General features: G+C 36.3%; 1 protein-coding gene across 3 annotated transcripts in view; it reads right to left on the reverse strand.

The window, feature by feature from the left end:
• ANKRD46 (ankyrin repeat domain 46) overlaps window positions 1-13,807 on the reverse strand; it is a 92,752-nt gene extending 78,945 nt beyond the window's left edge. For all 3 annotated transcript variants that reach the window (XM_053715248.1, XM_053715247.1, XM_053715249.1), the window contains exons 1-2: window positions 13,671-13,807; window positions 610-951 (exon numbers count right to left, since the gene is read on the reverse strand). In XM_053715248.1, the coding sequence (XP_053571223.1) occupies window positions 610-920 (311 nt within the window). In that variant the 5' untranslated portion in view covers window positions 921-951; window positions 13,671-13,807. The remainder of the gene's footprint in view (window positions 1-609; window positions 952-13,670) is intronic.
• Between the last annotated feature and the right edge of the window lie 2,426 nt (window positions 13,808-16,233).

Here is a 16,233-nt window from a genome sequence, read left to right on the forward strand (position 1 = left end):
GGTAATCAGGTAACATAATAGTTCATTATATTCCTATCGGCAGCAAGAACACCCTTTTAAATGGTCTGGATACTCTCCCCCACCCTGGGAAAGCTGATTTATTTTGATGGCTCTTGTTTGCATAGCCTTTCTATATAGAAAACTGCATTTCTATATAGGTGGCAGTTTCAACCATCAAAACCATTTATTTTTAGCATGCATTTATAAAGTTACAAAAAAATCTATAATTTAAATGTGTCACAAATATATATTGTATAAAGAGAAGTACTGGAATGCGTTTTTCTCTTCAAATGTACAGTGAACAATCCTCCAATATTAAAATATATAGAAAGGGCTAATATCTGTAATGTAATAAGGTGACCTGTTATAAACTCTTTACAAACTAAAATACAGGATTGCTTTCAAACATCTGTCTGCATGACAAATGGAAGAGGTGATATTAAAGCAAAATTATAGCCAAAATATTTAGTATCTTTAAAAACGTATAACCTAGATGACATGACACACAGGAATTATTCAATAGTTTTGGTGGATTTCTTTGTCTAACATTCTATCTAAAATTTTACACAAATTTAAAAACTATAAAGAATAGAAATTCAGATCACTCACCAAATGTCAATTTTGAGTCCATTGGTGACGAGGAACTGAATCGTGTCGACATGACCACAAAGATGGAGGGCTGTGTTGCCTTGGTAGTCTGTGGCCAGCAGGTCAGCACCAAATTTATGCAGAAGTTGGCAGATGTCTACGTTGCCCCTGGCTGCAGCTAGGTGAAGGCCAGTGCGGCCACGGCTATCTCTGATGTTGGGGTCAAACCCACTTTCCAGCAAACGCTTGGAGTAGTTGAAGTCCCCATCAATGCATGCCTGTAGAAGCGGAACGTTGGTCTGGGAGGAGTCATTAACAAAGACGTACGACATTGTTGTGTTTTTGATGGCCCGTTTTCTTGAACTGCAAATTAACCAGATTTAAAAATGAAATATGAAAACAAATGTGGATACATCTATCTCAAGGGTCGACAAACCTGTTTAACATTTAGGACCCAGTAAAAATATTTAGGAGCTAGGCATGCTGTCAGGAGCCAGGACAGGTGTGTGTTATATATATATATATCCATATGCAAACAAGGGAATTTCCAGCCGTGAGTGGATTAAAACTCTTAACTTTTATTGGTATACTTTAAAAGCATATACAAACAAGGGGAAATAAAAGGGCATCAGATCAGGTCAGGTCTTACGCATTTCAGCTCCACTGAGCCGTACTCATAGATATATATATATATATATATATATATATATATATATATATATATATATATATATATATATATATATATATATATAATAAAAAAAAGAGAGAGAGAGACCACTATTGTCCAGCACTAGACTATTACAAAAATATATATGGGAGTTCCCTAGAGGAGAATGGGGATACTAAGGGAGGCTAATCGGCAGAAAAAGACAAAGACCACCTTTAAATTATAGGATACAACAATGTATTAATTATTGGCAACATCATAACAATTTGTATCAAAAGGGCAATATCAACTGCAAATTGACAAGTCCTACAACAATGTCCATCATAGCATACTAAATTATGGATAACACTTGTTGAGCAACTTAGAATAATGCAGTTCATAAAATTATCGCAGTATCGCAAGTATTGCAAGGAACAGGATATATTTATAAATGTATGTATGTATGTATAAATATATCCTCTGTGTATATATATATATATTGTTAGGAGCAACTCTAGGAGCCAGTGGCTCCTCTCTGGTTCTTGGGTTTGTTGAGCACTGTCCTGTGTAACACTGTAAATTTTGATCAGTCGTCAACAAACATAGTATAAGATTTGTCTGGTGATTTACCATCTGTTTTTTGTTTTACACCAAGTCATTCTCCACTATGTTTTATTGCAAGCCATACAGTTACATTATATAGCTTTGTTGTCCTCCTTAAAACATCAAATAGGCCATTTTATGCATAACACACAAAGATAAACACATATTTGCAAAATTAACCTTTCTATGTAAATGGCCTTATAATGTTATCTATACTGTAAGTACAAGTATATAACTGGTCATCATAAACATTTGCTACAATTGATATAAAATCATACACTTTAATACAAATGTCATGCCACAAAGAAAGTATTATAAGGCCAATTAAGTCTGACCATATTTCCTTCTGAACTGTTACCTATCCCGGGCATTCTTGTATTCCCTTACAACCGTCTTTGCCTTTACTACCTCTATTGTAAGCCTATAACATGAATCAACCACCCTCTTTGTAGTGAATATACAAATCGCCCCTGAACCTCCAAACGCTAATCTGAAAAATGCTTTCAGCCTCAGTTTTAAATCCCTTAAAGTGAAAGTAAAGTTTGATGAATGAATACTATTAAAAACAGGGGCACTTTCATTCATCAAAGTTTACAAAGCAACCGTTTTGATTAACAACTTACCTCTCTTCTTTGCACAGCCAGATCAGCTTCCCCCACACGGAGATCCTCTCTTCACACGTCATCAATGACTAATCCAGCTTCCTCCAATCACGGCTTTCCCCCCAGGGTAGTCATTGCCTGAGGCCATGCCGTGATTGGAGGAAGCTGGATTAGTCATTGATGACGTGTGAAGAGAGGATCTCCGTGTGGGGGAAGCTGCTCTGGCTGTGAAAAAAAACAAAGTTAAGTTTTTAATCAAAACGGCTGCCTTCTAAACTTTGATGAATGTAAGTGCCCCTGTTTTTAATAGAATTTAAAAAAAAAACCGGCTTTCATTCATCAAACTTTACCTTCACTTTAAAGAAACATTACAGTCAAAGTGTAAATGCACATAGATGAATTACATCTTTGAACAGAAACATATGAACTATTTTCTGTCATGTAGTGTTCCATACACGTGCATGCTCCCTATCTAGATATCTCTACAACAAAGATTAACACGAGAACAAAGCAAATTTCATAATAGAAGTAAATTGGAAACTTGCATTCGCCGCACTGAGCTCCTCAGGCAGCACGCTATTTTACTGCGAGGTGACGTTTCCACCTCTTAGCCAATAGTCGTGCAGGCCAGCTGGCGCACGGCTATTGGCTAAGATGTGGAAACGTCACTTCACAGCAAAATAGCGTTTTGCCGTGGGCTGCCTGAGGCGCTCAGCACGGGGCGAACGCTTTAGACAAATAAAGGAATTTTCAGCATAAAGTTTTTTATACTTCATGACTGAAAGTCCCCTTAATTTATTCCACTGGTAAATCCTAGCGTTTCACAAACACTAGGATTTACTAGTACTTTAAAGGGACACTGAACCCAATTTTTTTCTTTTGTGATTCAGATAGAGCATGCAATTTTAAGCAACTTTCTAATTTACTGCTATTAGCAAATGTTCCTCATTCTCTTGGTATCTTTATTTGAAAAGCAAGAATGTAAATTTAGATGCCAGCCCATTTTTGGTGAACAACCTGGATTGTTCTTGCTGATTGGTGGATAAATTCATCCACCAATAAACAAGTGCTTTCCAGGGTTCTAGCAAGAGAACAAAGAAAAAATGATAATAGGAGTAAATTAGAAAGTTGCTTAAAATTGCATGCTCTATTTGAATCACAAAATAAAAAAAATTGGGTTCAGTATCCCTTTAAAGGGACAGTAAACCTTAAAAATAATGTTCTATAATTCTGCACATAGTGCAGAATTATATAACATTATAGTAGCCAAACATTAAAAAACATAATTGTACCCTATTAATTTAAAAAAACAAACGCTGTTTCACAGACCCGCTCTCTGCTGAGCGGGTCTGTTATATTTAGTCAGCGCATCGGGCCAGCTGTATAGTCACAGCCCGGTCCGACCGCGCCATAAGACTAAGTGCAGCTGGTTCCTGTCACAGGAGCAAGCTGCACTTAGTCTTATGGCGCGGTCGGGCCGGGCTGTGACTATACAGCCTGCCCGATGCGCTGACTAAATATAACAGACCCGCTCAGCAGAGAGCGGGTCTGTGAAACAGCGTTTGTTTTTTTAAATTAATAGGGTACAATTATGCTTTTTAATGTTTGGCTACTATAATGTTATATAATTCTGCACTATGTGCAGAATTATAGAACATTATTTTTAAGGTTTACTGTCCCTTTAAGTCTGGTGTGGCAAATGGGACAGAAATGGTTTAGTTAAACAATAGAAGAAAAAAACTTTTATATGAAGTAAACATTCAAAAAAAGCAGCTATAGTGTTTCAAGAGTTTTAGCGAATTTACACACAATTTTAAAAACGTTTCCAGTTTACGTCTGTTATCAATTTTTCTTTGTTCCCATGATATTCTGTGTTGAAGAGATACCTAGATAGGCATCTAGAGCACTAACTGGCAGGAAATAGTGCTGCCATATAGCGTTCCAGAAATGGGATGGCGCCTAAGCATATGTCCCTGTTTTACAAAAAAAGGTACCAAAAGAACAAAGTACATTTGACAATAGAAGAAAATTAGAAAGTTATTTAAAATCGCATGGTCTATCTGAATCATGAAAGAATTATTTTGGGTTTCATACCCCTTTAATAAATCACAGAATTCTGGAGAGAAAAAGCAAAACAAAGTTCCAGTCAAAACCAATGTATTCCTGGAATAACATAGATGCTTCTAATCGCGCTAATAAAAATGACAAACATTTAACTAAACTACAGCCTTTTAAACAAACAATTATTTTACTCAATACGGTTTAGAATCACGAATACATTCATTAAAAATATATTTATGGAAAATTTAAAGATGAGTCAATCTGTCAAAACACTATTTGAAATTATACAAATGTTCAGATGAGTTTTTTTTTTAAAAAAACTGAACTATGTCTAATATAGGAGCTGATGAATCTCGCAAGCTAAGGCTACAGTTCTGGCGCTTAAAAGGGACAGGAAACCCCAAAATATTCTTTCAAGATTTGGCTAAAACATACAATTTTAAACAACTTTCCAATTTACTTCTTTTATCAAATTTGCTTCATTTTCTTGTTATCCTTTGCTGAAGGAACAGCATTGCACTATTGGCAGCTAGATAAACACATCTAGTTAGCTAATCACACGAAACAAATGTGTGCAGGCACCAATCAGCAGCTAGATTGCACTAGTCTAGGATATGTGCGTATTTTTTTTTAACAAGGGATACCAAGAGAACAAAGCATATTTGAAAATAAAAGTGAATTTAAAAGTTTCTTAACATTACATGCTCTACCTGAATCATGCAAGGTTCATTTCCTATCCATTTAACTCTTGAGATTATTTTACATACAGCTCTATTGGTAATGAGGCAAAAGGTTGATAAGGTCATACTCCAATCAAAATTAAACCAGTTGGTTGATAATTGAGCCAAGTCCAAGCCAGGGGATAGGCTAGGAATATGGCATAAATGTACAGCAGGCTGACTAGAAGGGTTAGCAGGACACTGTGCCTACCAACATGTAGAACCCAGAGCCAGGTCTTAGTTCCTGTGTCTGAGTAACCCTGGGGGAAGGGTCAGAAAACAGAGGGGATGGGCGTTTCTGGGAAGGGTTTCAGAGGAACTAGGTCTCACACTGAAAAACACGGGGAGGGACAAGCAGGGTATAGCCAGTAGGATATGGTATGCAGGTAACACAAGCAAATGCAGTTTGCAGGTCGATAGGATAGGAAACAGAAAGGAACAGACGAGTCCTTCCAGGTAACGAATAGAACAAAAAATATATATGATTAGGATATACGCTGTAGTATCTTCCAATCACAGTGCCCAATGCATTCAATTATAAAAAACAACTGACACAAATTTTCTTTGTTCACTTGATATCTTTTGTTGAAAAGCAGGGACCTGTGCTTAGGAGGCGGCCTATTTCTGGAGCACTATATGGCAGCAGTTTTGCAAGAATCCATCCATTTGCAAGAGCATTAGAGGGTCGTACTATTTCCTGCCATGTAGCGCCCTAGATGCCTACCTAGGTATCTCTTTAACACAGAATATCATGGGAACGAAGCTAATTGGAAAATAGAAGTAAATTGGAAATGGTTTGTTCTGTCTGCATCACACAAGAAAAAATATGGGGTTTATATCCCTTTAAAAACTTGAGTAGTCAAAGTGGTAAATTAGCTACTCAGTTAATGAGAGTAAATTACTTAAAGGGCCAGTCAAGTCCAAAAAAAACCCTCATGATTTAAATAGGGAATGCAATTTTAAACAACTTTCCAATTTACTTTTATCACCAATTTTGCTATGTTCTCTTGGTATTCTTAGTTGAAAGTTAATTCTAAGAGGTTCATATGCTAATTTCTTAGACCTTGAAGACTGCCTCTAATGGGAATGCATTTTGACCACTAGAGGGCATTAGTTTGTGTGTTTCATAAAGATAACATTGAGCTCATGCACGTGACGTTACCCTGGAGTGAGCACTGATTGGCTAGAATGCAAGTCTGTCAAAAGAACTGAAATAAGGGGGCAGTTTGCAGAGGCTTAGATACAAGGTAATCACAGTTGTAAAAAGTGTATTTCTATAACAGTGTTGGTTATGCAAAACTGGGGAATGGGTAATAAAGGGACTATCTTTCTTTTTAAACAATAAAAATTCTGGTGTTGACTGTCCCTTTAAAATCTCATCAATAAAACAACCAAATATCAATGAGACTATTGCTTTGTTTTTCAACAGTTGAACAGCACTTCAGGGAATAACTCAATACTGGAAGTGCAGTACTCCAAGTGGTACACTAAAGCAAGCATGGGCCTTCCTGATTGGTGGCCCCATATGCTAGTATCACAGGACGCAAGTAACTGGTTTTAAGTAGCAATTTAAACTTAAGCAATGTGCCCTGTGGTATCTCTGCATGGAAAAAAAAACATTTTAGTTAAAAAAAAAAGGTATTAATATCAAGCCTTTAGACGTTAGCATTAGAAATCAAAGAGATATCTCGGGCATAAAGGTAGGCAACACAGAACACAAATTGTCCCCATTTGCAGACGATGTTATACTAACAATCAGCAAACCATTGTTGTCGCTACCAATCTTATATGAACTCCTACTGAACTTTGGGACCTTGTCGGGCTATAGGATGAACAATGATAAATGTGAGGCAATTGAGGTACATCTCCCTAGTCATACAAAAAAGCTATTAGAAATGAATTTTAATTTCAAATGGGCAACTCAGGCGATCAAATATCTTGGAGTTTTAATCCCATATAATTTAAGAGATTTGTATAAATTTAACTATTCCCCCCCTCTATAAATATCTCCATAAAGAAATGAAAACCTGGGGCACATACAAGATATCATTTTATGGGAAAATGGTGGTTAGCAAAATGGTAATACTCCCAAAAATATTATACCTGTTTAGATCACTTCCTATCAATGTCCCCCCAAAGGATATCAAAGAACTTCAGAAACATGTTCTTGAATTTATATGGTCTCATAAAAAAGGCGAGGATCAATAGGAACACTCTCTTACAAAACAAGGAAAAGGGAGGATTGGGGGTACCAGATCTCAGGGCTTACTTTAATGCAGCTAGATTAGCCCAAACAGTAGAGTTACACAACTCTAAAAGTGATTTGGCATGGGTTCAATTGGAGAGTGACATGCTGAATATCAAGCCAATATATTGGATGTTCTGAACACCTAAAAAAGACAGGCCACACACCTGGACAAAATACGTCTCGCTAGCATATACTTTGGTTCTATGGGATAGACTGCAAAAAATATATAATTTAATCCCTAGGGGCTCTCCGCTGACACCTCTGGCTGTTTTTCCAAATTGTAGCAGAAACAAGACCAGCGAAATATGGGCTAACAAAAGCTTATATAGAATAGCCGATACATTACGGAATGCTGATGTCCTCTCCTATGGACAGTACAATGACCTTACACCTACCACACTACACTCCTGGTTCCACTACTTCCAGTTAAAATGCAGAATAGACGAAGTCCGAAGACACAAGGGCCCATATAATCCCACACTGTTTGAAAAACTATGTAGCTCCACAACTAGGGTTAGAGGGGCAATCTCTAGTCTATACAAATTTCTAAGTTCAGGACAGCTCCCAGAGAAGTTAAACTTCATCAAAAAATGGGAAGGACAAGTAAACTGCACTAAAGATATTAAAGAATGGGCAGACAAAATACAAAAAGGGTTAGCTTGCTCCATTAGCGCAAATCTGAAAAATAACTATATAAAGGTTGTTTATAGATGGTATAATCACCCAAGCAGATTAAGACACTATCAGTCAGACCCAAACGATACAAGTCTACTACAATGCTATTGAGGCTGTCAAGTTGAAGGCACATACACTCACATGTGGTGTGAATGTCCGAAAAGTGCAAAAGTATGGGTAGCCACTTCCGAGCTATTGAGCAAAATATTTAATAAGCACATTATACTTAATATGGAGCAAGCCCTCCTACATTTTCCCATTGTAGGCCTCTCGAGACATTCTTTAAAGCTTGTAGGTATCATATGTACTGCAGTTAGATCAGTTATAGCAAAATACTGGAAGACTTCGATCCCTCACTATGATGTTATATTAAATAAAATTAAATATTATCACCAAATGGCCAGCATTGCATACTCTCTACTAGACAATAGAAACGAGTATCTAAAGATCTGGGAGGAATGGATAGTCTGGGAGGATACTACTAGAATGCAGACGAGGAGGGCAGTTGGAGACCAGGCTTGATAAGACATAATTGAAAGCCGCCTCTGCATTTGACAGTTTTTCACCACTAGAGGGCGTTAGTTCATATGTTTCATATAGATAACACTGTGCTCATGCATGTGAAGTTATTTAAGAGTCAGCACTAATTGCCTGAAATGCAAGTCTGTCAAAAGATCTGAGATAAGGAGGCAGTGAGCAGAAGCTTAGATACAAGGTAATTACAGAGGTAAAAAGTATATTTCTATAACAGTGTTGGTTATGCAAAACTGGGGAATGGTAAATAAAGGGATTATATATCTTTTTAAACAATAATATTTTTGGTGTTTACTATCCCTTTAAGTAAGGTAATAGAGTCTGAACAGGAAGTTACTTCTAAACAGAGGGTCTTGGATAAAATAGGGAAATGGGCAGGCAAGTGGCAGATGAGATTTTATTTAGATAAATGCAGTTATGCATTTTGGCAGCAAAAGTAAACAAGCAATTTATATTGTAAATGAGGTTGAGTTAGGGATTTCATTAAATGAGAAGTACTTAGGAGTAATTTTTAGATAAGACTTAGCAACAAGGTGCAATGTCAATCAGCAGTTGAGATTTGAGGAATAGATATTTAATCTACAACAGCATAATGGGCTCTTTACAGTAAGAACAAAAAGGATATGGAATTATCTGCCTAATGAGTTAGTTGAAGCTGCTTTGGAATCAGTAAATGGAATGTGTAAAAAAAAATGCCATTGAGGTTTTTTTTAACCTATATCACTATGCAACAATTGAAAACATGCTAAGCGTTTGGCAAAGAGATGCAGGCGTATGATCCATGCTAAATTTAAGTATATTGGTGAGATGCCATGTAGTTAGAAACAACATATCATGCTTATTTTTGTTACGTTCCCTAAGTACACTTATGATTTTAAGTACTGTTAAAATTAGCACAAACTAAGAAATAAGTAGAATAAATGGAGAATAGAAAAATGTGAGAATGCAGAGGAGATATGGTATTTTTCCTGTTAAATCTGCAAAATCACTGTTTTAGCTACAAAGGAGAGTACATTAAAATGTCCGGCTAGTTATGACACACTTTATTGATTAGACATAAGGTGAAAATATAACACATTTTAACAGAATAAGAGTTACACGATTTCATTAAAGGGATATGAAACCCAATTTTTTTCTTTCATGATTCAGATAGAGCATACAATTTAAAGTGAAGGTCAATTTAGATGAATCGGTGCCCGGTTTTTAATAATCCTATTAAAAAAAGGGCACTTTAATTCATCAAAATTAACATTTCACTTGTTTTCTTCAAATACTTACCTCTTCACAGCCGCTCCAGCGATTCCCCCGGCTGTCGGAAGTCTCTTCATACGTCAGAAATGACGAATTCGGCTTTCCCCAATCACGGCTTCCCCCCCAAGGGAATCATGGTCTGAGGCAATGCCGTGATTGGAGGAAGACGGATTCGTCATTTTGGACCCACGAAGAGGGCTTGTGACAGGCGGAGGAATCGCTGCAGCAGCTGTCAGGATTAAAAGGTAAGTATTTGAAGAAAATTAGTGAAATGTCAATTTTGATTAATTAAAGTGCCCTTGATTTTAATAGGTTTATTAAAAACCAGGCACCAATTCATTGAAATTGACCTTCACGTTAAAGCAACTTTCTAATTTACTCCTATTATCACATTTTCTTCGTTCTCTTGGTATCTTTATTTGAAAAAGAAGGTATGTAAGCTTAGGCATCAGCTCATTTATGGTTCAACACCTGGGTAGCGCTTGCGGATTAGTAGCTAAATGCAGCCACTAATCAGCAAGCACTACCCAGTGCTGAACCAAAATTGGTTGGCTCCTAATCTTACATTCCTGCTTTTCAAATAAAGATACCAAGAGAAGAACAATTGATAATAGGAATAAAATTAGAAAGATGCTAAACATTGCATGCTCTATGAAAATCATAAAAGAAAAAAAAACATTGGTTTAAAATCCCTTTGAGGATGTCAATATGCTGATTGGTGGTTAAAGGTATAACAAGAAATATCTGAGAAGTGCACTATTAAAGGGATACTAAACACAATTTTTTTCTTTCATGATTCAGATAGAGCATGCGGATAGTGCTTGCTTATTGGTGGCTACATTTAGCAGACCAATAAGCAAGCATAACCAAGGCTCTTAACCAAAAATGGGACGGCTCTTAAGCTTTACATTCCTGCTTTTTAAATAGAGATAGCAAGAGAACGAAGAAAAATTGATAATAGGAGTAAATGAGAAAGTTGTATGCTCTATCTGAATCGTTAAAGAAAATAATTGAGTTTAGTGTCCCTTTAAGCGTAAAAAATTATTAATATAACTTTTTAATGATAAATCTTGAAACATTACTAAAGCATGTGGTTACAAAACCTATTATAGTTTAATAAATATTTTAACTGGTTACTTTTATTTTAAACAGTGCATAAAGGGACAGTCTAGTCAAAATTAAAAACTTTCATGATTCGGATAGGGCATGTCATTTTAAACAACTTTCCATTTTACTTTTATCATCAAATGTGCTTTGTTATCTTGGTATTCTTTGTTGAAAGCTAAACCTGGGTAGGATCATATGCTAATTTCAAAGCCCCTGAAGGCCGCTTCTTATCGCAGTGCATTCTTACAGTTTTTCCCAGCTAGACGGTGCTAATTTATGTGTGCAATATAGATAAAATTGTGCTCACTCCTGTGGAGTTATTTGAGTCAGTACTAATGGGTTAAAACACAAGCTTGTCAAAAGAACTGAGATAAGGGGGCAGTGTGCAGAGGCTTAGATACAAGGTAATCACAGAGGTAAAAAGTATTAAAATAGCAGTGTTGGTTATGCAAAACTGGGGAATGGGTAATAAAGGGATTTACTTTTTTTTTTTTTTTTTTTAACAATAACAATTTTCAAGGGACAGTCAAGTCAAAATTAAACCTTCATAATTCAGATAGAGCATGCAATGTTATACAAGTTTCCAATTTACTTCCATTATCTAAATGTGCAGTCTTTTTATATGCACACTTTCAGAGGCATCAGCTCCTACTGAGCATGTGCAAGATTCACAGGATATTCTTACATGCATTTTTGACTGGCTCATGGCTGTCAAATGATGCATTAGGAAGGAAAATGTAACTGACATTTGTTAAAAAAAAAACTATAATACTTGTTTGAAAGTCAAACCAAGTGTTTTTGCATTGTCTTTTTAATATGCATTTATTGAGTGTGTTATTCTCCTGTGTTTATTAAGTTGATCTTACTGTTGGCAGTCTGATGCCACAGATACTTCACCTCAAAGCATACAATGGACTTGCTGCTGAAGATTCCATGCTGAAAGAAAGTTCAGTATGTATTTGTTTCTGAATATATATATATATATATATATATATATATATATATATATATATATATATATATATATATATATATATATATATATATATATATATATATATATATATATACACACAGGTAGCCCTCAGTTTACACTGGGGTTAGGTTCCAGAAGGAATGGTTGTAAATCGAAACCGTTGTAAATTGAAACCCAGTTTATAATGTAAGTCAATGGGAAGTGAGGGAGTTAGGTTCCAGGCCCCTCTCAAAATTGTCATAAGTAACACCTAATACATTATTTTTAAAGCTTTGAAATAAAGACTTTAAATGCTAAACAGCATTATAAACCTAATAAAATAATCACACAACACAGAATATATAATTAAACTAAGTTAAATGAACAAAAACATTTGCTAAACAGCATTATAAACCTAATAAAACAATCACACAACACAGACTTCACTTGCATTTTTCTGCAAACAGTTCTTTCTATGCATTCCAATCTGGACTGATTTATAGAAAGGAAGATCTTGTTCCTTTGAAATCTGCTTGATAGCTCAGGTCTGGTTAAACTGATTAATTTCAGCTTGCTTGGCTTTGCTGCAACACAAGCGGACAGCTCCACCTACTGGCTATTTTAATCAATGCACTGCTTCTCAATGCTTTTCAAAAGCAGTCACATGACTGGAAAAAAAAGGTTGTTATTCTGAAACGGTGCAAATTGAACCTTTGTAAACCGAGGGCCACCTGTATATATATATATATATATATATATATATATATATATATATATATATATATATATATATATATATATACACACACACATACATACATACATACATATATATACACATACATACATATATATACACACACACATACACTAATTTGTTTATGCTCCTTATACCAGAATTATAAGTATAATCCAGGGTACAGGTTGTGTGTGGGAGGACCAATAGTTTACTGTGGTTTTTGGTGGTTATAGGAAATGGTGTTGAAGGAACTGGATTTCTGCTTAAAGATGGTCTTGATGGTAAGTGCTCCTCAATGTTTTGTGTCCTAACCATAAGTAAATGTGTTGAGGATAGATGTTGGATGCACCAGTATAGCCGTGTTCCAGGATGGTGTTCCAGTTAAAAAAAACAAAAACATTTTATGACAGTTATGGGGAGTAGACTTGATGCTGTTATGTTGAAATGAATTGTTACTATCTGCTTGATATCGTATTTTAGACAAGCAACTAACCTGACATTATCTTGCATAGCAGTTTATGTAATCACTAAAAACATTTTACTACGCAGGTAAAACACCACATGCATCATATTTTAATTATAATCTATAATAATTCTGTCCCATTAATTACACTTCAGACCCCCCTGGCACTTACTGCTCGCTTTAAGCCACAAGCCGTTTGCCAGCTCCCCTCACTGATCCCCACCCAAGCCGCTAATCTTTACTCTTACACATATTAGGTACCACAGTCTAAAAATATGCATAAAACACATAATAGCCCTATTACTAGGTAGGGCCCAATCCCCGACACTCTCCTGAGGCCTCAGCCGACCCTGATGATCAGAGAACCGGAGGTACAGTCTCCATATCTCGGAGGTCTCAGTGGCTTTAGGCGTTTATCTCGCGGACACCGACCTAACACAAGGGACAAATAAAAAAAACAAACAAGGAACACTTACATGGGATCCCCGGACCACCGGGATACACAGAGGGCTGGAGCCAGACACAAAATGTAATATTATTATTGTACACTGTAGGCTAGACAGGAGCAGCGACATCTAAAGGTAGAGAGGAGGAAAGCGTCACATAATACGCAGTGGTGCACAAAGAATAGGTGGTTAAGTGACACCTAGAGGCTACAGAGAGAGTAACATTAATAAACCCTAAATAAAACATTTTGAAACACATTGAGCAATAGAGCACAGTAAGTAGGCTCACTACTTCTAACTAGGATGAGAACGCATTGTTTAAAAGAGAGAAGCATGTTGAATATGCAATCAATAAGTACAGTTTATTAATAAAACAAGATATGCCAATTACATTTCTTTAAAATCAACGGCTAATTATTAAGAGCACACAGTGACTTGTTATACCAACTGCAGAGTATTTAAGGTTTATTTTTGCATTGTAAATAAATGTTTGTGCTTATTGAAATTATACATGGGTGGTTTCAGGCTGGATCTAGAATGGAGCTTAGTTGGTGCAGAGTTTTGGGGAGGTCACTGTGTGACCCCAACCTATTGTCTTCCTCCTGGTCGCCTGCTGGACTGGTTATTCAGTATTTAAGTGGGATACAGCTGGCAATCCTGTCTGCACTCCCGTTATAACAGCTATATTAAGGTGACCAGATTTTTAAATGAAATCCGGGGACATTTTAATTTAAACCCCTTACAGAAAATTATATTTTGCCCCTACAATCATCACTTGCAAAAAAAACAAAAAACAGCCAGGTCAAATCCCACTTATGTGTTTAATCCCTACTTTGTTGCCCTCAAAAAAATAAAAATAAAAGGCCTAGTAAAATTTAGAAAGCCGGGGGTTTGCAGGGATAGGCACGAACCAAGGCTGTGGCGGACATTTTCCAAAGTAAAGACCTTAGTGAAGGACACCAAGATACATTTCAAATTAAAAACATACTTATATAGTGCTGAATGTTATTATACTGATACAGATACCACTGATCCTATAACCAGTCCTCCTCTGGCTATACCCATGTGCCAGTGTCACTTCTGTGTCTTTGTATAGTGCTGGGTCTTATTATACAGATGCAGATACACATCCAGTATTTCACTGAGACTTTATTTTTTTTCCATAACTTAAAACCCAATATCTTCAGCAGTCTCTTGACAAGCCACTAACTTTATTCACACAACATATTCTCCCTTTCGTATTATTTATTCAGAAAGAAAAGGTATACTAAGGTTGTGAATAACAACCTTAGTATATCTTTTCTTTCTAATTAAATACTACTTATAATAAACCTCAGGTGCTGGTTTAAAGGGCTTTACCTTTGCATATAAAGCTCCAGGGACACAGTGGCAGCTTGCTTCTTGAATCTTCCCTCTCTCTCTCAGTCTCACTCAGAGTCATTTTCCCGGTACTAAGCGGCATCACATGGGTGTGGCCCCAACCCTGCGAAAAGTGGCGCTGTGTGTGTCAAGGAGAAGTCAGGACTAGCATTCATCTGTCTTATTCCTCCCTTACTGCAGCAAAATGGGTGGCGGACACTGCAAGAGCCACTCACGGACACCAGTGTCCGTGTACGGACACCTTGCCTATCCCTGGGGGTTTGCCACATTGCTGTCCTATCTTCTACCACCAGTCCAAGCAGCGTGATTTATTATTCGAGGTCAAGGATTCCAGGCCTGTATAAGACCAACTCAAACACCTACATAAAAAAAAGTTATTTCTTGATAATCTTATTCTTTGATAGAGAACTAGAATCCTTTTTCCCCAAGGTATTTGAAATATTATTAGATGATATACACAGGTATACTTATTATTATTTAATAGATCGGTGGCTGTGTACATCAAATAATTAATTTAATTTCTAAAAACTTCAAATGGCACTGTGTGAAATTTAGCCCCACTGTTTTTGGTTTCACAGGATGAATCATAAAGGTAATTTAAAAGAAGGATAGATTGTCAGATAGATTACCCCATACAGTGAGTGGGGACGGGGTGTCTTGGATTTGTCTTTGAGGCTAAATGAGATGCTCACAATTTCAAGGAAATGGAAATTAACATGATGGAGCCTCAAAAGTACATACCCATATATGTGTTTCCTGCCCAAGGTGAGGAGCCAATCTGTCTATCAGAGTGTTTGAAGATGCAGGCATTTTCAGAAAAGTGTGGCTTTTTGACAACCACTTGTAAAATGACCCCATGATGTATAAGTGAAGAAAATGAAAGTTTGACCAGCAAATACATAATGTCTGAGAAATGGCTGGATTTCTTCTTTGGAACTTAATGAAAAGCAAAGATTAATAATAACTGCTGTGTATTGAAACAACATCTGTGTTGACCAACAAAACAGCAAAAGCACATGTTACAATGTAACTTTGAAATTTACTGAAAATACAACTGATAACATATTAAATGTATACCTCAGACTGTATTGAATGTATATATGGAAGATAGATTAAAATGTTGTAATAGATTAAATGGCAATTGTGATAATCCCATTGTTGAAGTATATATAACATGGTTTTTCTATCTTTCAGATGGGGCTAAAAGATACTA

Source organism: Bombina bombina, chromosome 5 (assembly GCF_027579735.1).
Source record: "Bombina bombina isolate aBomBom1 chromosome 5, aBomBom1.pri, whole genome shotgun sequence".
Classification (NCBI taxonomy): Eukaryota; Metazoa; Chordata; class Amphibia; order Anura; family Bombinatoridae; genus Bombina; species Bombina bombina.